The sequence below is a fragment of the Lepidochelys olivacea genome, assembly GCF_965140295.1.
Source record: "Lepidochelys olivacea isolate rLepOli2 genome assembly, chromosome: 24".
NCBI lineage: Eukaryota > Metazoa > Chordata > Testudines > Cheloniidae > Lepidochelys > Lepidochelys olivacea.
Window position 1 is genome coordinate 9,067,058 of NC_140434.1, and position 19,524 is coordinate 9,086,581.

Below are 19,524 nucleotides of genomic sequence, written 5' to 3' on the forward strand. Positions count from 1 at the left end.
ATCATTTCTGTTCCTCCCCTTTATTTCCCTGGTGAGGCACAAAGCAGGGTTGGGTCGGCCTTTGTACAGCAGTGGCAGTCAGCGGGGAGTGCTCCAAAAATGGGTCAGATCCTGTTCCCATAGAAGTCGCTAGATGTTTTGCCTTCCGTTGCAGTGTGCGGCCCGTATTGGCGGATATGTCGTTTGTCTTAGGCTCTCGATTGCAATGCGTACGGCCCACATGACACCTGTGTTACAGGGAAAGCTGTGTAGCCCAGGGCAGGGGCTGCGGCAGAGCTGTCTAGGGGCAGGCCAGGGCTGGGAGAGCAGCGGAGTGGTGGGCTCTGCGTTGGGATTGAGGAGCTGCAGCAGAGTCTGAGCAGGGCTCAAGGCTGGGATAGTGGGTGCTGGGGTACGGCAGAGCAATGGGGGGCAGAGCCGGTGCAGGGTAAGGGGGGCTCCTGGGTCAGGGGTGGGGTGTGTCAGGGGCCTGCTGATGCAGTGAGGGTGGGAGATTGATCTGTTGGGCTTGCAGTGATGGGAAAGCAGGACCAGCGCCTCCCCCTGGCTGAATCCTGAGCGGCTCTGGGCCTGTCCCTGTGGCGGCTGCCTCTGCCCTGCCCGCTGTGCCAGTGTGTCCCATTGCTGCGCCGTTTGCCTTTGCTGCAGTGACCTGCCCGCGATGCCCCAGGCTGGCCTTGCCTGCAGTCAGCCTCTCCCTTGGAACTGTCTGAGTCCCGCGGGCAGTGGTGCCAGCAGAGCTGCTCTCCGTCCCTGGCCTCTGCCCAGTGCACCTGGCTTCTGCTAACCGGTGACATTGCATCCCTGCGTGCGACAGGGAACTGCGGATTCCTCTGTCTACTTCCTCCTTGCCTAGGTGGAGTGGTGGTTGGATGCCCAGGCCGGGTCTGGCCTGAGAGCCCAGGCGATCTCCGTGTCCCTTTGGTGCGTGGGCAAACAGCCTGTTCTGAAGAGCCCCCCCACTTTTGTGCCATGGACACCTGTATGCTGCCAACCTGGCTGTGACCCGTCAAACTCATTTCACACAGGCCGCGGTACAGTAACAGCTTTTAATTGTGAAGCTTATAGGGCCCTAGGCTCTTCAATGGCTGCAAGGAGCCGCCTTGAGAAAACCGGCACCTTTAGCAGCTCCCCACAAAGCACTGGGTTCAGGGCTGAGGTGGCTGGAAGAGTGCCCCCTACTGACTCACCAGTGCAAGCTGCGGGAGCGCCTGGGAGCTCCTCTTCCAAATGCTGACCAGGTTGGGGCAGTTCCCACATTCCTCCTCTGATGAATTACCTGCCTGGCTGTAGTGGGACCAGCACAGATGCTCATCTGCAGGGAAGGTTTTACTTTTGGGGTCTAATATCTTCCGTAGAAGGCAGCTCCTGGAATGTGGAGAAGCCAGCAGCTCCCCTAGCTCTGGATTTACCACGCCCTTGTGGGTCGGGCAGCGGTGGGAATCGAACCTGTGACCCCTCCATCTGCAAATGCACCAGCCAAATTAAAACTGACAGCCAGGGGTTTCTGTAGTGAGGGTTTGGACTGTTTTAATTTCCGGGGGCCAGAAAGCACTGGGCATGTGTCCCCCCAGATCCAGGTTTCTTAAGGGGTGGGCTGTGAGGGCTAAATGGGATGGGCACAAGGCAGTGTAGCACAGGGCAGGGGTGCATTCTAGTCCCTGCAAGGCAGGGACCCAGTTCCACTCTGCTTGTGTCCCCCTTCGTCCCACAGGGACCCGGATCCTATCGCTCATTGATCTCTTTTCTCTTACCCACGCAGTGCGGGAGCCGGTGTTGCCCAGGGGCAGGTTTCAGCAGACTCCCCCGTGCTCCGCCATCCAGGGAGAGCCTCCCCGTGCCTCAGGTTGCAGTCCCCTTTGCCCCGGCTACCCGGAGGAGCGGCCGGAGCTGTGCTCTGGATCGCAGTGGGAGCAGCCGCGCTGAGTCAGTCCACCAGCGCTGCTTAAAAGTGGTCGGGCCCTGGGCGCCCCCCCCCACGCCCCCTCCCAGCTCTGTGGCCTGTGGAACTTTGAGCAAGCGCAAAAACTTTGCAGAAGGGGGGGCATTTGTTCCCCGCAACCCCCACTAATTGATGCCACCTGGGCACTAATCAGCCTCTTACCCCAACCACGAGGGGGAGACAGAGCCATATGCTGGGTTAGCGCCAGGCCAGCATCTGAGTGCTGGAGAGGGGTTGGGGGGGAACCCCTGGGGTGCGTGGAGATGAGGCCAGGCTAGCAGAGCGGGGAGGCAGGCAACCGCTGGCCTCGTGCCCCCGTTGGCTGAAAGCACCTGTCTCCCAAGGTGGCTCATGCCTCGTGTTCACAAGCACGGTGAGGGGCTGTTTTCCCAGGGAGCTCCTGCTTTGGTCTCCCCGGCCTCCCCCTTCCTTCGCCGAGTGCTGTTTGACATCGCAGGCCTGGGATGTGCCCAGTCCAGCTGTGTTCTCAGTGAGCTGGCAGCAAACCGGGCAGGGGATGGTGGCTCTGAGGGCTGCATGCCCACCCTTTAACTATGCCCATGCCAGCCAAGGTAGCCTTGTCTGCTGATCTGTTCCCCCCGCGCCCGCTCCGAGGAAGCTGCTGGTATCTTTGCTTGACCTCGGCAGCCCCTGGGTTCGCGCAGGCCCCAGCTGTGGAGGGAGCCCAGCTGCTACGGGGCCTTCTGGAGTCATGAGTTGTCTGGGAGGAAATCGCCTGACCTTCCAGCCCCCGTAGGCTGCCATGCCTTTGGCCATAAACTGTGAGTCAAGGGATCACGGTGCTGGCGGGGCTGGGACAGGAGGACAGAGTGGCCAGGGAAGGCATGGGGGGGACCCTCCCATTTGCTTGCGGGACCTTTGACTGACATGGAGTTTGTGACCTGCATGGGGTCCCCCCATTTCTCACCCTGCTCGTGGCCTCACCCATGTCTTTGGCTGCGTCAGCGGCTGGGCTCGGGGAGGGAAAGTCCTAAACTCTGCATTGCTGAAGCTAAGCTCCTAAACTTGAGCTCGATGGTGGGGCAGAGCTCCACTGAGTGCAGCCCTGGGGACTAGACCTGACTGCTGGGGAACCATGCGGCAAGGACAGGGGCTGACGCTGGTGGCTGGTCCCTTCCCCTGGGCGTTGCGTTTCTGTGCAATTGACGTATAAGCTCAGAATCTGCCACCCCCGCCCCCTCCGTTTTGCTGGCTCGGTGGAGCCTCGACTGATCCCTTCAGCCTTGGGCAACCCTGCAGCGGGGAGTGTTTCTGGGGGGACTTGATCTATTGCCTTCATTGGCCCAGCCCCATAATGCCCTGCAGCAGGAGCTGAACCCAGCCCCACTTCCGCCGGCCTCACAAACAGAAGCATCAAGGGGTAGCTGCCCAGGCTGGCCCCGGCTCCCCCAGGCAGCAGATCCCCCATGCAACACAGCGAGGCGGGTGCGGCTTCTCCCCCCTTAAAGTGTTAGTAATGACAAGACAAATGTGTACAAAAATAACCACTCCGCAAGAGTCATTGATGGGGAGAAAGAGTCGGAGACTGGGGCGCTGATCCATGAGGGCGTGGAGAGATCTGGGGCGCATGTGGAGAGCACGGATGGTCCTGAGCGCAACCAGGACACGCCTGAGTCTTGATTGTCCTGTTGGATCATCCAGTTCTCCATCCCCTATAAACCTGAACATCCTTGCTCCTTGGCTAGGATTTCCATAGGTGCCTAAGGGAGTGAGGTTCTTCCAGGCCCCCATTGGATACAAGCCCCCAACTCCCATAATCTTTTGCTGGCTGAGAAGGAGGAGAAAGGCAAGGCCCCCTCCCACCCCCCTCACAGCTTCCCCTCCTCTATCAGCTTGTTCAAGCCCTGGCAGATCTTCTGCAGGTGGGGCTGGTAGGGCTCCCCGGGGCTGTAGAGGTGGCTGAGCAGATCCTCGTTGGCGAAGTGGTCAAAGACGTGGCGGATGCGGCTGTGGGACTTGGCCGTCAGGTGCTTCTCCACCAGCTGCAGCAGCATATCCCGGCAGTCCTGCAGCAGCTGGGTCAGCACGCCCGGCTCGAAGGTGAACTCCACCTCGTAGAAGCTGACGGCCGTCATGGCGCCCTGGTGCAGCTTGTGTTTGAACTCCTCCGCCAGGCCCAGCTCGCCAGCGCTGAAACGATGGTTGCGGTACAGCACGCTGATCTTGACGGCCACCTTGATGAGGTTCTTGATGACCTTCTGGGCCTCGGCCCGGTTCTGGGTGTGCAGCTTGGAGACCCGGTACAGCTCGTCCAGGATCTCGCTGCTTGTGTCATCCAGGAAGACATTCACCACCGACTTGCTGGCCATGTGGCTCAGGATCTTCTTCTCTGCCTGCAGGGCCAGGTTCCTGGAGCTGAACGTCTCCATTGTGGCTGCAGGGAGAATAAAGAGATGCCGCTGTTACGGGGTGTGGGGGTGACAGAGGGCATCGTGGTGAAGGCTCTGTGCTGAGACTCAGCAGAGCTAGCGTTGAGTCCTAGCTCTGCCCCGGCACCTTCCTGTATTTATATGAGGAGCTACAGAGGGGATGTGGACACATTGGAGAGAGTCCAGCGGAGGGCAACGAAAATGAACAGGGGGCTGGGGCACATGAGTTATGAGGAGAGGCTGAGGGAGCTGGGCTTGTTTAGTCTACAGAAGAGAAGAATGAGGGGGGATTTGATAGCAGCCTTCAACTACCTGAAGGGGGGTTCCAAAGGGGATGGAGCTCGGCTGTTCTCAGCGGTAGCAGATGACAGAAAGAGGAGTAATGGTCTCAAGTTGCAGTGGGGGAGGTCTAGGTTGGATATTAGGAAACACTATTTCAGGGGAGGGTGGTGAAGCACTGGAATGGGCTCCCTAGGGAGGTGGTGGAATCTCCTTCCTTAGAGGTTTTTAAGGTCAGGCTTGACAAAGCCCTGGCTGGGATGATTTAGCTGGGGTTGGTCCTGCTTTCAGCAGGGGGTGGGACTAGATGACCTCCTGAGGTCTCTTCCAACCCTGATCTTCTCTAATTCGATGAGTGTATCGTGCTGTAGTGCTGATCTGGGGGTGTGACACCCTTTCTTTCCACCGACCTAAGCGACCCCTTGAGAGGCCGGCTTCTCTGACCCAAGTGCTCTGGAGGTCTCCCCTCCATGGCCTCACCTGGCTTGCTGAGCGTCAGGGTGCTGACTGCATGACGCCAAGGGAGTACCTGCACTAACTTCGTACACCTTCCTGTGGGTTAGGGGCTAATGACTGGAATGCAGGAGCCCTGAGTTCTATCCCATGCCCTATCCTGATTTGTGGGTAATTCTCTCCTTTCTCTGTGCCTCAGTTTCCCCATCTGTAAGATGGGGCTGCTGCTGCTGCTGTCCTCTTTTAAGGGCTAGGGAATTTTTGTTACCATCATTCCTTCTCCAATGACTCCCCCCCATCACTCAGCAAACATCCGCTCTGTGTGTGTCTCGTGAACCCCTTTACAGACTGTGATTTGGGTCACGGCAGACAGCCCCTCTCCTCTACTGCCCTCTGCATCCCACCCCCTTGCGGTTAGCAGCCCCGTGTTCTTTTTATGCCATTGCTCCAGGGCCGGACGTGTCGCATTGGGCCAGGTGGCGGGGGCTGGAAGGGGGAGGGGATGTGGATCAAACCATCCCAGTGCAGCCCTAGCGGAAGGTACGTCTCACCTGGGGCTCGCGGACGTCTCTGACTCTTAGCAAAGCGCTGATGAGACACAGCCACCCCAACGCAAAACTGTGCACAGATGTTCTGCCTGAGTTCCATTTGCAGCAAATTTATTCCTGGTGAAACCAGAGGCCAGCGGGTGTTAATTGCCCTCCATGCCAATTTATACCTGCTGAGGATCTGGCTGAAAGACAGACCAGGGCACAGCTCTGGCGGACACAGGGCATGGTTCCCAGCCATGCTGCCCCTGCTCAAATCCTGCTGCTGCCTTGTCTTGGAGGGGATGCCCTTGGAGCGTGAGCGTTCAGTGCCTGGCTCGACCGGAGCGGGAGCAGTTCGGTGGGATCGTCGAGGCTCAGCGCTGCTAACCGGAGTTTTGCCCACTTCTCATTTTGGGGTTGATGGCATTTACCCACGTCTCGTCTCAGGACTGAAGAGCTGACTCGCTCCTCCGAGAAGGCCAGCTCGGCTGCATCTCTCCCCACAGCTGACGTGCGTCTCTACCAGCTGGTCGTGCTCAGCAACAGACGAGGCACAGAAATCGTACCTTGTCAAAGTCTGAAGTGAGCCCGCCAGTGCTCGGCACGCGCGGATTGTCTGGAGACATCTGCTGACCGTCACACCCTATGATTCCTACAACTTGACGTAATTGGCTAGACTAAACCCATTCAAAATCAGGGCATCTCTGTACCCCTTTGTGCCACTGATGCCCCTGTGTGGCCTGGAACACCTAAAAGGTTAGTTTACCCACTTCTTTTTTTTACGGCTGGGGCAGTGAATGAATGACAGAGGCTTCTGAGGTGAGGATTTGCCAGGAACTGGGCTGAGACCCCCAGCTCGTGACACAGATGCCTTCTTTTGCACTGTCACATCTCCTTTGCAGCAGTGCCAATCAAGTCACGAGAGCGGCCCTGGATGTATAGGCCTTTGGGGGAGTCAGAGTCCTGGTGTTAAATCCGGATTGCCCACTCTGTGTGATGCAAACCGCTAAACCGACACTGTGCCGCAGATTTGCCTCGGCACTCTGTTATCAAAGCGCTCTACAAAGGAAGGGCAGCGTGGTTATCCCTGTTTTAGAGAGGGGAAAACTGAGGCAGATTTGGAAACTGAGGCAGATTGACTTGCTTGTGGAGCAAGCTGGCATGGTGGGAGGGCACTGGGCCCATAACCCAGAGATGAATGGAGCAAACCATTCTCTGCTAGCCCCCGCCTCCTTTTGAGGTGAAGGACGGTCCAGTGGTTAGGGTACTAGCTTAGCAGACCTAGGTTCAAGTCCCTCCTTTCCCACAAACTTCCAGGGTGACCTTGGGCAAGTCACCTAACAGCTCAGAGCCTCAGTTTCCCCATCAGCCCAATGGGGATAGATACCCTGCGTCACAGGGGTGTTGTGGGGAAAAATACATTACAGATGGTGAGGGGTTCAGCTAATAAGGTAAGGGGGCTAGTTAAGTCCATAGAAGACAGACAGAACGCCTTGCCTCAGAAAAGAATCAACTGTTTACATGGATAACAAAGAACGTCTGCAAATGCACCTGTCAAATTAAAACTAACGGCTAGGATTTTCTGTCTTGAAGATTTAGAGTTCTTTAATTTCCGGGGGGGGGGCCTGATTCTGAGAGAACGCTGAGCATGCGTCCCCTGCCAAATCCCGGTTCCTTAAGGAGTGACTTGAGCACAAGTGTCGTGATTTTGGGTATTTTTCTTCAAGCCCCAGCTCCTGGAATCCTGTGATTATACAAGAATCCCAGCTTTCATTTAAAAACAAAGTGGGTTTCTAGCCCTTGTGGCTGCAGAGAAAAGCTGGATCCCCACCTCCAATGGCTCAAAACCCTGAAGATGAATAAAAAAGCTTCTTTCCCCACATGTATTCTTTGTTTTTAAAAATCTCATGAGTTTTAAGCCAATCTTGTGATTTGGGATGGGGTGGGGGGCCTGTTTCATGACTTTTCAACTGCTCAACTGGGCACCCCAAAATCACTAGTCACCCTTCCAAGTCTTGGCCCCTGATATTTGCTTTCTGGTGCTTCCCCCCCCGCCCCAAAAAAATAAAATAAAGATTGCAGGCTGAAATGCAGCCACCTCTGGTTCTCAGCACACAGCAACACTAAGCAACTTTAGGGCAGGAAGCACCAAAGACTACATATAGAATGTGGCTGAAATCACAGGGGGGAGAGTGTCCCCTGTTGAGGCCAAAGAGCCTGGAGAAGGACATGCTATGTGGAGGGAGTGTGGTCTAGTGGTTGGAGCAGGTCACCTCGGTTCTAGTCCCAGCTCTGGGAAGGGAGTGGGGTCTAATGGTTAGAGTGGGGAGGGGGACTGGGAGTCAGGATTCCTGGGTTCTATTCCTGCTCCCTGCAGCACAGCGCCCCCTAGCCCTGCATTGGGGTCAGCTGGGGACATCTCAGCCCCACAGCAGTGGCCCTAGTGCTGCTCTGCCTGGATTGTGACACGGCTGAATCAATTGGGCCGAAAGGAGGAAGAGGAGCGTGGATCAGCGTGGAAGAAGGCTCCCGGTTAGTCTGCCTGAGGGGCCCTGCTGGGGAAGGGATGGGGGACAGTGCCCCTGCCAGTTTAATGGGGCCCCGGTGGCTGGTATTGTTTGGATAATTGCAGATTCCTCTTCAAGGAAATTTCTGCTCAGTGTGAGGTCCCAGGCTGAGTCTGGCTGTCTCCAGCTGGAGAGGGGTCTGGGCAGCCAGGGTTCCCAGCAGCGCTGCTGGCTTTGTGTGTGCTGGGAAGGGGAGGAAAGACCAGCTGCTGGACCGAGGGGACACATCCTCTGATAAGCTGTGAGCAGGGCTGAAGCCAGAAAGGGCTGGAGACAAAAGCCCTGATTGGCAGAGGAAGGGTGGGCTCGGCCTCTGCAGATCTTGGTTCTATTTCTGGGTCAGCCCCACTCTGCCTGGGTGAGCAAATTAGAGCATCTCTCTGTGCCTCAGTGCCCCGGCTGCAAAACGGGGCTCAGCTCCAGGTCTCATTTTGAAAGAGAATAGCTCCCCCTAGTGCCACACTGGGGTCCCCACCAACTAGGAAGGGAGAGCGCCCCCTACTGAGCCCCCAGCCTACTCCCTGCAACATAGCGCCCCCTAGTGGGGTCATCACTGCCTGCAAAGGGACAGTCCCCCCCATTAGCGCCCCCCATTCTCCCTGCAGCACAGCACCCCCTAGTGCTGCATTGGGATCAGCACCTACTACCAAAGGACAGCGCCCCCATTGATCCCCCTGCAGCACAGCATCTCCTAGTGCCGCACTGGGGTCAGCAGTGACCCAGGAGGGAGACTGCCCCCTACTGAGCCCTCCCACTCCCTGCAGCACAGCGCCCCCTAGTGCCGCGCTGGGGTCATCACTGCCTGCAAAGGGACAGCCCCCCCCATTAGCGCCCCCCATGCTCCCTGAAGCACAGCACCCCCTAGTGCTCGGGAGGATAAATGCAGCAATGTCAGTGGTGCTGGGGGTGGGACAGGCACCTCCTTGCTTTAGGACCTGTGAGGAGGAGCGGGTGAAGGGAGCCTGAGGAAAGCAAGCGCCCCAGCTCTGCAAACTCCAGCACATGTCGAATCCCACCTGTCCCCTTCTCCCCCCCATGTGGGGGAACCACAGTCGCAGCCCCCTGCCCCATACAACTCACCATGAAGCAGCCCCTCTCCAGTTTGGAGCCCTGATTCTCAGAGCTTTGGGCACCTCTCTCCTGTAGGTTCCTTGGGAGTTCGGTGCCTAAATATCTTTGAGAAGCTGGGCCTTGATTCCTGCACTTGGGGCAGGGAGGCCTTTAATCCGCCTTTATGTTCCCCCAGGTCCAGGGCTGCCCAAGGCCCTTGTAAAGCAAGGCAGCCCGGGGGAGCCCCGTCCTAATGCAAGGGGAGGGGGGAGTGACTGCTGGGGTGATGCACAGTTGGGAGGCTTTGCAAAGGGGGTGGTGCAGCGATGCAGGGGTGGGCAGGGCTAATACAGGGGGTTGGGGGCAAGGGCGCTGCAGGGCTGGAGCGTCAGCATGGTTGGCACTGCAGGGGGATGGTGCAGTGTTACGGGGGGAGGGGGTGGTGCAGAATCAGGGGGCATTGCAAGGGGATGGTGCAGTATCCCAGGGCATTGCAGGGGGATGGTGCAGTGTTACGGGGGGAGGGGGTGGTGCAGAATCAGGGGGCATTGCAGGGGGATGGTGCAGTATCCCAGGGCATTGCAGGGGGATGGTGCAGTATCCCAGGGCATTGCAAGGGGATGTGCAGTATCCCAGGGCATTGCAAGGGGATGGTGCAGTGTTACGGGCGGAGGGGGTGGTGCAGAATCAGGGGGCATTGCAGGGGGATGGTGCAGTATCCCAGGGCATTGCAGGGGGATGGTGCGGTGTTACGGGGGGAGGGGGTGGTGCAGAATCAGGGGGCATTGCAGGGGGATGGTGCAGTATCCCAGGGCATTGCAGGGGGATGGTGCAGTGTTGCGGGGGGAGGGGTGGTGCAGAATCAGGGGACTGGCATTGCAGGGGGTGGTGCGGGAGGACGGTGCAGTGTTGCAGGGGATGGGTGATGCAGTATTGGGGTGGGGGGAGAGGGGACGGCACACCAGCGCAGGTGGGGGAGGAGCCAGGGGGCAGGTTCTGCGTGCGTCTCAAGAGGCTGTTTTGGCAGCGCTGCCCACGCAACCCGTGTCTTTAGGGGTCTGGCTCTCCTGGCTTTGGCAAGGAGGGAAATTCCCAGCATGTGGCAGAGCTTGCAGGGAGGGAGCCGAGATTGCCACCCCATTTGTGTCACCAGTGGCTACGCTGGATCGATACCCTCCCTCGTGCTTCCGGGCCAGCCGGACAGAGGCTGCCCGCCCTACCTCTCTTACTGCAAAGCTGCCAGGAAGTGCCTCTTACCGCAAGAGAGTTGCAAAAATGAGCTTGAAACAAACACTTTCTCTTCCCCTATGTCTGAGCCTGGTCACCTCGCGAGGAACTGGGCAATCAGACTCTAGATTTCTAAGACAGCAGCACGGGAAGGCTCCAACCATCCTCCAGGTTCCATCGTGCTTCGTGCTACACAGACACAGAGCAAGGGACACTCCCTGCCCTGAACGGCTGGCAATTGAAATAGATCAGACTTCCATATTAGCCAAGTGGGGAAACCGAGGCACAGAGCAATCCTGTGACAGGTCCAAGGGCAGAGCGAGGCATTGAACCCTCTCGAGTGCTACCGAGCCACTGCTGACACTGAGGCCAGCCTTCTGGTTGGGCTGGGGAGCTTAATTAATGTTGGCAAAGCTCTTTGAGATCCTTGGTTAGAGATCGTTAGAGCAGAAAGTTTCTCTCTCTCCGTCTCATGCACACACAGCTTTACTTCCTGTTTTTCTCCTTGCCTCTTAGCATAACAACTGTGTCTCTTCCTGAGCCCGGGTCTGGTGCTTTCCAAAGAGGTCAGATTTGTCCAACCCCTGTTCCACCTTCCCCATTGTCTGTTTGATTAAGGCGATGTCATGGGAGTGTAAAGGGGGAGGATGAACATCTTGGCACAGATGAGACCAGGAAATGGGAATTCTGGTAATAGGGGCCTTCCCTGGCTCATGGCCAGGGTGGGGGGGGGGCGTGGGCCTTTAAGTTCAAATGGCTTTTTGCTAATTTAGGGTCAGTATTTTTAGTTTTATTATATTATTAGCCCAATAGAAAATGCTCAAAAGATTTCAGAGCAGTCATCAGATTGGGGGTGAGGAGAAGATAGTGATGAGATGCAACTCAGGCTCTGCCCATCAACCCCCAAGCTCCTCCCACAATCCTATGATCAGCGGTGAAATAGTTAATATTATACACCACCATCATCAGGATGCAGTCAAGCCACTGAGATAATGGAAGTAGCTCAGGCACCACTGACCAACCCCAAGCTCCTACCACAGTTGCAAGGCAGCTGGATAATTTGGCTAAAAATGTGACCACCACTGAAATAATTAACCACATTGACATTTATATGATAACATTAGGATCCAGAGTTAACAAACCTATTGACATAAACAGAGTGGTTCAGACTCCACTCACTGGCCCCAGGGCAACTGGATGCTTCCATTAAAAGGTGCTCAGCAGTGAAATAGTTACCCACTGTGACACTGACCCTCTCATCATCATTATGGTTCAGAGTTAACAAAGGAATTTTCATGAATGGGGGTAGCTCAGGCCAGCTCCACCCACCAGCCGCAAGCTCCTCCTGCAACCCCAAGCTTAGCCCACAGAAAGCAACTGGATTTTTGTTGGCTAAAAAAGCAGTTAACAACCTTAGCATTTGCATCAGCATCATTAGGGTTCAGAGTTAACAGCCTGCCAAGCTAAAGGGCATCGCCCGTGCCCTCGCCCTGTGCTATCAATTCAGGCTGCCGCCCCTGCAGACTCAGGAAGGCAGCACTGCCTAGGGTCACCCTGGGGCTGAGATGTGATGAAATGGATGTGCAGCCATTACGCTGCCGGTGCAGAGATCTTCACAGCTGCTTGGCTGTGCTTTGGCAGCAGCAGGATCCTCTGCAGGCTGAGTCAACCCTCTGCCCTGGGGCCTGGATAACAGCATTCTGCTGGCTGAGTGCCTGCATCTCATTCGGGGAGACTGGCAGCCCTGCTGAGCCGATGAGGTGGAGCGGTGCAGTCAGCCGTCCTGGCAAATCACAGGGGAAGGACAGACACTTGCTGCGTGTCGCTCACCAGTGTAGCTGCCGGCGGCTGATCCGGTGAACATGCTCGTTGGAGATAACTAGCTGCGTGCGCCGTGCTGCTGCCTGACTCCCTCTGTTACTGGAGTCCTGCGTCCCATCTCCCACTCCGGCCCGGGCAAGGGATGGGGCCTCCCAGCTCTCGGCCAAAGAGCCTGGAGAAGGACATGCTATGTGGAGGGAGTGTGGTCTAGTGGATGGAGCAGGATGCCTGGGTTCTAGTCCCAGCTCTGGGATGGGAGTGGGGTCTAATGGGGGAGGGGGCTGGGAGTCAGGATTCCTGGGTTCTATTCCTGGCTCTGGGAAGGGAGTTGGGGGTCTCCTGGTTAGTGAAGGGGGCCTTAGGGATCAGGACTCCTGGGTTGCATCTCTGGTTTGAGGAGGGGAATGGCGTCTACTGGGGAGTCAGGACATCTGAGTTCTGTTCCTGGCTCTGCCGCGGAGGCTGTGTGACCGTACACAGGCCACTGCTTTTCTGCTTGCCCTGGTTAAACTCTTGCCCGGCAGTGCAGCTTGCTCCCCTGGGCTGCCCAGTGATGCCTTCAGCAGATGCATCCTCTTTCCCCAGCCTCCAGAACCCCCTTCTGCTCCTGGAAGGATACAGCCATTTGGGAGGAAGCTGGGGCGGCCAGACCAGGGGGCCTGGAGAAGTCATTTGTTCCGGTGGAGGGGAATGCTAGCCCTGCAAGCTGGCTTGAGCTGAGGTGTGGGAGGGAATGGGGGACAGATGGCGGGCTCTGCGGGGCTGTAAGCGGGTTGTCCCTGCTTGGGGCTTTTAACCTGGACGGTGGCAGTGGTGCCTAGTGATTACAGCAAGGGACTTGGGAGTCAGGATTCCTGGGTTCTCCGTTCCCACATCTGCCACTGAGTTGCGGTGTGATCCCTGCCCTTTCTACCTGCATCCCCGCAGGCTACCTGCACCCGTGCAGGGCTCTGTGGGAGGAAGCTTGCCCGGAAGCTGCCTGGGCTGCACCTGTTCTGTGGCTAGTGGATGCTGTGGTCCAGCTGTACGCTGCCCTGGAGCTGACCCAGATGCCCCTTTGGAGGTGCCCCCTCTCACCACTGCGGGTGGCTCTGTCTCTGAGCTGTCCCTCCACCCTTTAGTGCCAGGTCACAGCTTCAGGACCCACTGGCCATGCCCACCGTCATGAGGCATTACAGTCAAAGCGTCCCCCTCCACGTGGCCTGGCTGCGCTTCACAGTGACCCTTGACAGGCCAGTTTCTCGCTCTGTTGCTAATCAGTTTCACCCTCGCTGGGTTTCCAAGGCTGCCGGGGAATGTAACCGCAGGGAGCGAGGCCCCCAAGCCAGAATCGGAACCATCACGCCGAGCCAGCCGCCAGCCCTGCAGACTCCGCCCGCTCAGCTAAAACGGGAAGCAACCCCGAGCCCCCGGGGTTGCAGAACCAAGCCAGCAAGGATTTACAAAAGCAGTTCTTGAGCCAGCTGCCTGGCTTGGCCAGCATCCTCGTGGCTCGCTGAGGCCAGTCTTTGCTGCTTGACATCCCCTCTCCGCCCATTACAGGAGCTGGGCTGATTATTTCGTCTGGGCTTTGCCCTCTTTCTGTCCCATCTCTGTCCTAAGACCATGATGTTACTGAGCCCCTGGAGGGCAGTTAATGAGATGAGTCAATCGGGTGGAGAGATTAGCATAAAGCCCAATTAATCAGCTGGGCAGCAGCGCATGGGTCCTGACTGACTTGACAGGCCCCACTAATGGGATAATGTGCCCTCCTTAGACACCATGCAGTATTGGATTTGAGTTGGAATCCCTATGGACTGGGGTGCTAATCTTGCCTAGTGGTTAGAGAAAGGGGAGTGGGTGCCAGGACTCCTGGGTTCTGGAGGAGAGTGTTTCTAGTAGTTAGAGCAGGGGCGATTTGACATCAGGACTCTGGCTTGCCCTGGGACCTTTGGCACATCACTGTGCCTCTGGGCCTCAGTTTCCCCATTTGTACAGTGGTGATAATCCTGACCCACAGGGCCTTTGCAAAGCTCCTAAGTGCCAGTGCAGACCTGGAAGCCACAACAATCCTCCTGAGCACTTTGCAAACACAAACTCAGCCTGCTGCCAACCCTGGGAGAAAGCCCAATTATCTCTGCATTACACCCAGGAAGCCTGAGCCATCCAGGTGAAGTGACTTGCTCCCCGCCCCATGGTGAGTCAGTGCCGGAACTGGAATGAGATTCGCAGCCTCTTGCTGCCCCTCTCCCAAACTTCTGTAGGGTCCAAGACTTCCTCCCGGGGTGGAGCCAGGCAGGATCTCAGCCAGCGGGGCTGGAGGTGCCAGCCCGTGGTACGGTTAGTCACCCCCACTGGGGTCTGAAAGCTGGGGGCCAAGACTATCCCCTGCATGTGCCATTGCGGGGTAGGGCTGGGAATGGTGGTCCCTGTCTCTGCGAACAGCACTGTGTTCCTCACTGGGCTCCCACTGAAGCCAGATGGGTCTGCAAGGAAGTGACTCTCCTTAAGTATACAGATGCGGTGTTCCTGGGCCTCCGCCAGCCTGACTTGCTGCCACGCAGGCCTGAACGTGGGCACGGGGTGGTGACCTGCAGCCTCAGCGGCCTGGAGGCAAACGCTCAGCGGAAGGAGAGTTCAGGCAAGGGAACAGCTGGGAAATGTCACTGGCATGCCGACCCCACCGCCAGCAAACCCAGAGCAGGTTTTCTCTCCCCCTGGATTTGTGCTGGAAATGGCCAAACTTGATTATCATACAGATTGTAAGGAGAGTGATCACTTTAGATAAGCTATTACCAGCAGGAGAGTGGGGTGGGGGGAGGTATTTTTTCATGCTTTGTGTGTATAAAAAGATCTTCTACACTTTCCACGGTGTGCATCCGATGAAGTGAGCTGTAGCTTACGAAAGCTTATGCTCAAATAAATTGGTTAGTCTCTAAGGTGCCACAAGTACTCCTTTTCTTTTTGCGAATACAAACTAACACGGCCGTTACTCTGAAACTTCTCAGGATGTTTTCATTTAGTTGCCTGCCTATTAATATCCCTGACAAGCATCCAGCACAGCGATCGGACATCAGAAAGCTACCGGGCTTTCCCACGGGGATACCCCACAGAGGCAGAGTGCAAAAGCTCAGTAATAATCAGACCAACCTTTTGCCATCAAAGTACTTCCCCAGGGAGGTCAGAATCGTCACCCCTATTTCACAGATGGGGAAACTGAGGCATGGAGGCACCCTCCCCCGCCCAGCAGGCCCAGGAATAGAACACAGGTCCCAGGCCAGTGCGCTAAGCACTAGGCCACACCGCCTCCCTGGGATGGGGAACAGGACAGCTGCCATTTTGGCTGCCATGCTGGGAATTGAAGCAGGGATCTCAAAGCTGGGGGCTGTAACTCCACTGACCGGTGGGCTACCAGCATCTTAGCTAGGGCGATGTCCTCTTAACCCCACCCATGGGGAGAGCAATGCACCCAGGCTCCTCTCTCTACTCTGCCAGCAACTGCCCCCCCGCACCCTACCACCGACGGCTCGTGCCTTGGCCGCCGGTCTGGGGTGCCAGGTGGCTTTAATGCCACCACCGACCCAGCTACCTGCGCCATTACTGGGCTCTGCCTCAGCCAAGCGATGCGGCGTCTCGGCAAGCCTGAAGCCCCGCTATGCTTGGGGTTTACTGCCCCCTATGGACCAGCAAATGCCTGAGCCTCCCCAGCCCCGCTAGCCTTTCACGGCTCCCTGTGCCCCTGCTTGGGGGTGTGTGTGTGTCTCCAATGCACCTTGTGATGCAGGGGAGGGGGGTGCTGTGGTGTATTTATCCTGGGTCAGTGGGTTTGCTGAGATCTCCCTTCCCTCCTGCCTCAGCTGCTCCTGCCTTAGGCACATTGACCCATTCACAGCTGTCCACCAGGGACACATATCCATCGCCTGGGGATGTAGTGTCCGTCGCACTCAGAGGATCTGGGGTGTCCAGGGTGGGCAGCCTCCATTCTCCCAGTACTTCAGCTCTAGGGCAGCAGGGAGAGCCTTTGGCTCCCTCCGCGCGCCCCCCGGCACAGGCCTGCTTCGCTGAGAGAAAGGCAGAGGAGCGAGACGCACGTGTCTGCTCAGAAGTCTCCTGGCCTCCCCCTGCCCCCGCTTCTGGTATCAAACCCAGCTTCCCCTGTGGGCAATGCAGCCTGGTTAAACCCTTCCCAGCTGGGTCTTCCCATCCAGGAGTCCTGACTTCTTGCCCCCTCCCTGTACCACCCGTAGTAGGGCACAGACCTCCCCCAGCCAGCATCCTCCCCCCTCCCCATCCTTCCCTCCATCTCCGGTGCTCCGAAGTGCATTTGGAGAGGACTCAGGGCAGGAGTATCTGGGCGAGGAAGGAAGCGAGCGAGACTCCTGGTCTTGTTGCAGCGCTAACCTGTGCCAGGATCCAGCCCTGTGTCCCAGCCTGATCTCCAACCGCCCCCCATTCCATCCTCGGTGACTCAGAGCCGCTGCCTGTCGCAACTCGTTACGGCAGAAACTGAACTGAAAACGACACCCCCCCATTCCCTGCAAACAGCCCTCGTTCGTTCCCGACGCACTTGGTTCCCGACGGGACGGGATGCCCAATGCGCCCCCTCGCCAGCGCAGAAGACACTCACCGCGTCCCTGGCTGTCGCCCGCTGGCTCCCCCTGCTCATACAGGATCCCCCGGAGCAGGCTTTGGCATGGAGGAGGGCAAAAACCCCAATCGGCAGCACACTGACGAGATAACCTTAGTGAAACTTCCTTGAGGAACCGTCGCTGGGGCCCGCCCTCGTCAGCTGACGGAGCTGACTTATTTCGGGGCTTGAACTGCTCCCTGCAGACACAAATAACAGCCGGCTGGCAGGCAGAGTGGGTCAGATACGGGGGAGATTTTTGTTTCCTCTTTAAACTTCCTGAGATCTTTATCTTGAGGCGCTTTGGCCTTGGTTTGGCTTTGGTTCAGCCTGATCGCGCTAAGACAAGGGGCCTTCACCCATCTGCCTGATGATCACAACGGGGCTGCAAGGATCAGCCCCTTCCCACCATGGTGGCACTTTTGATCTCCCTTCAGCAGAGGGGGAAACTGAGGCACAGAGAGGGGAAAGTGACTTGCTTTAGGCCATGCGATGAGTCACAGAGCTGGGAACACAACCTGGGTGTCCTGACTCCCAGTCCAGTGCCTTACCCATGGCTGGCCTTAATCTTGTTAGTGTCATTATATAGCTTGGGAAACTGAGGCACACAGAGGGGAAAGTCATCGTGCAAGGCCATATAGAAAATCAGTGGCAGAGTCCTGAATTCCATTCCCTCTTCCTAAGGACCAGGCCCTACCCTCCCTCCAAGAACTGCGTCTAGAACGTTGGAGTCTTGACTCCCAGCCCCCCCGATCTAACCACTAGACCCCACTCCCCTCCCAGAGCCAGGGATAGAACCCAGGAGTCCTGGCGCCTAGCCCCACTGCTGTAACCACAAGACAAGTTCCTTGCCTTTGCTGAGCAGCGCTGGGCTTTGGAGCTAGCCCATCCAAGCTGAGGCAGCATGGTTAACACCAATGGTACCTTGTGCAGGGATCGGATTCCCAGGGTGGGGTTGGAGTCAGAGAAAACCCCGCTGGATTTGCAGGGGCGGGGCACCAACTGTTCGGAAATCCCAGCATTGAGTCTGTAAACTGGGCACAATGGACCTACCCCGGGACTGGGAGGTTGTGGCAGGTAAAGATCTCAAGGCATCATGCTGGAGGGGCCGCTGGCCACACGGAGCCTGGCAGAGCCCTGAGCCAGCACACCTGATCCCATGCTGCTTTCTGCCAGGCCGGACCCCTCCTGCCTCTTGCCTCGCCAGGTCACACCATTGCTTCAAGCCCAGCCCCCCCGTCTGCCCTGACCCCCGGATCAGCCAGCCACAGTCCCCGGAATCCTGTTTCCTGTAACTTCTTGTCTGGCCCTTGACAATACACGCTGCTGTGGAGGGCAGCCCCCGTCTCCCCTAAGCGCATGGGGCAGATTTCTGCCTGGCCTCAGCTTGCATGCCCTGAATTAGAGGGGCTGCTTCCCAGCTGCTTGCTTCTTGCTGGCCTGGCTATTCCGGACAGGGAAGGGAGCTCAGACACATGCTGCATCCGGCTGCCTGGGATCCATGCGGCCGCGTCCCTCTGCAAACGTGGGCAGCAGGCCATGGCGGTGAGCTCCGGTGCCCGGAAGACTGAGCGCCATCAAGCCAAATGGCCATCCTGTGGAGTAATCCAGGGGGTAACGAGAAGGGGCTGGAGCAGTGACCAGGCAATCAGGCCCTCCGGCACGGGGAGCTGCTCCTGAGTCCTGCCAGCCCCGATTACGACCCGCTGCCCGAGGCCCAGTAATTGACTGTCTGGAAAGGGTTGATCTCCGTCACGGGCAGTTTTTAGGGCTCTGCTCTAGTTACAGCTCCACAGAAGGCAGTTCTCTGTTCGGTGCCAGCCAGGATGATCACCGCGGTCCCGTCCGGCCCTTCCACTCCAGGGCTCCAAGGCCCACCAGAGACAATGGGAGTTTGCCTGTTGATCTCGGGGGGCCCTGCACCAGGCCCTAAACAGAGCGGGGCTGAAATACATTCTGCTGGCTGAACCGCAGAGGCTGGGCGAGTGGGTAGAGCGCTGGGCTGGGGTTCTGGTCAGTTCACTCTGGGAGCAATTCGGGGCCAGGGTTCTCTTGCCCTTGTGCGTGTGTGCAGCACCTAGCACCCCGGGCCCCTCCCATAAAAACTGCAATCTACAAACTCTTTCATCCCCCCCCCCCCAATTGACTTCCCCATGAAAATAAAAGTGGTGCTGGGGAAACAATTGCTCATCGGGGTAGGCAGGGTGGTTTGAGCACTGGGCTGGGATTGCGGAGACCCTGGCTTCTATTCCTGGCTTTGCCACTGGGTGGCTGAAGCAGGTCACTTTGCCTCTCCGTGCCTCAGTTTCCCCATCTGTAAAACAGCCCTGTTTGAGCCTACCCTGCCTTGAAAAGTGCTTTGGGATCCATGGATGCTAAGGGGATGTGATTATTCCTTTGCAAGGAGCAGGATTCAGAGTGGCAGGGGCCCAGTCCTGTCCCACGCAGGCACCTGGGGAGGCCGGAGGACAAGTGGGGTGGAGGAGTGGGGTGGCACCATGCTATTTAGAGCCCCAGCCCTTGATCTGCAAGTCAGCAAGAAAAAAACCCCAAAGCAACACTTTCTGCCTAGCTTGTGCATTTGAAGACTCTTCCTTTATCTGCCATCTGTCCCCCTACCTCCCCTACTTCCTCTTCGGAGCGCTCATGCCGTGAAAGG

At 57.5% G+C, this 19,524-nt stretch overlaps 1 protein-coding gene across 1 annotated transcript; it reads right to left on the reverse strand.

The window, feature by feature from the left end:
- Nucleotides 1-1,035: 1,035 nt before the first annotated feature.
- TNFAIP8L2 (TNF alpha induced protein 8 like 2) lies at nt 1,036-17,030 on the reverse strand. The gene is made up of 2 exons (XM_084613254.1): nt 16,866-17,030; nt 1,036-4,337 (listed from the first exon to the last, which is right to left on the reverse strand). Exon 2 carries the CDS (start codon nt 4,330-4,332, stop codon nt 3,772-3,774), a length of 561 nt encoding a protein of 186 aa, XP_084469380.1. The 5' UTR covers nt 4,333-4,337; nt 16,866-17,030; the 3' UTR covers nt 1,036-3,771.
- Between the last annotated feature and the right edge of the window lie 2,494 nt (nt 17,031-19,524).

Bases quoted from the DNA above. Each gene is read 5' to 3' on its own strand.
- TNFAIP8L2 (XM_084613254.1), bottom strand. From the start codon at position 4,332: ATGGAGACGTTCAGCTCCAGGAACCTGGCCCTGCAGGCAGAGAAGAAG.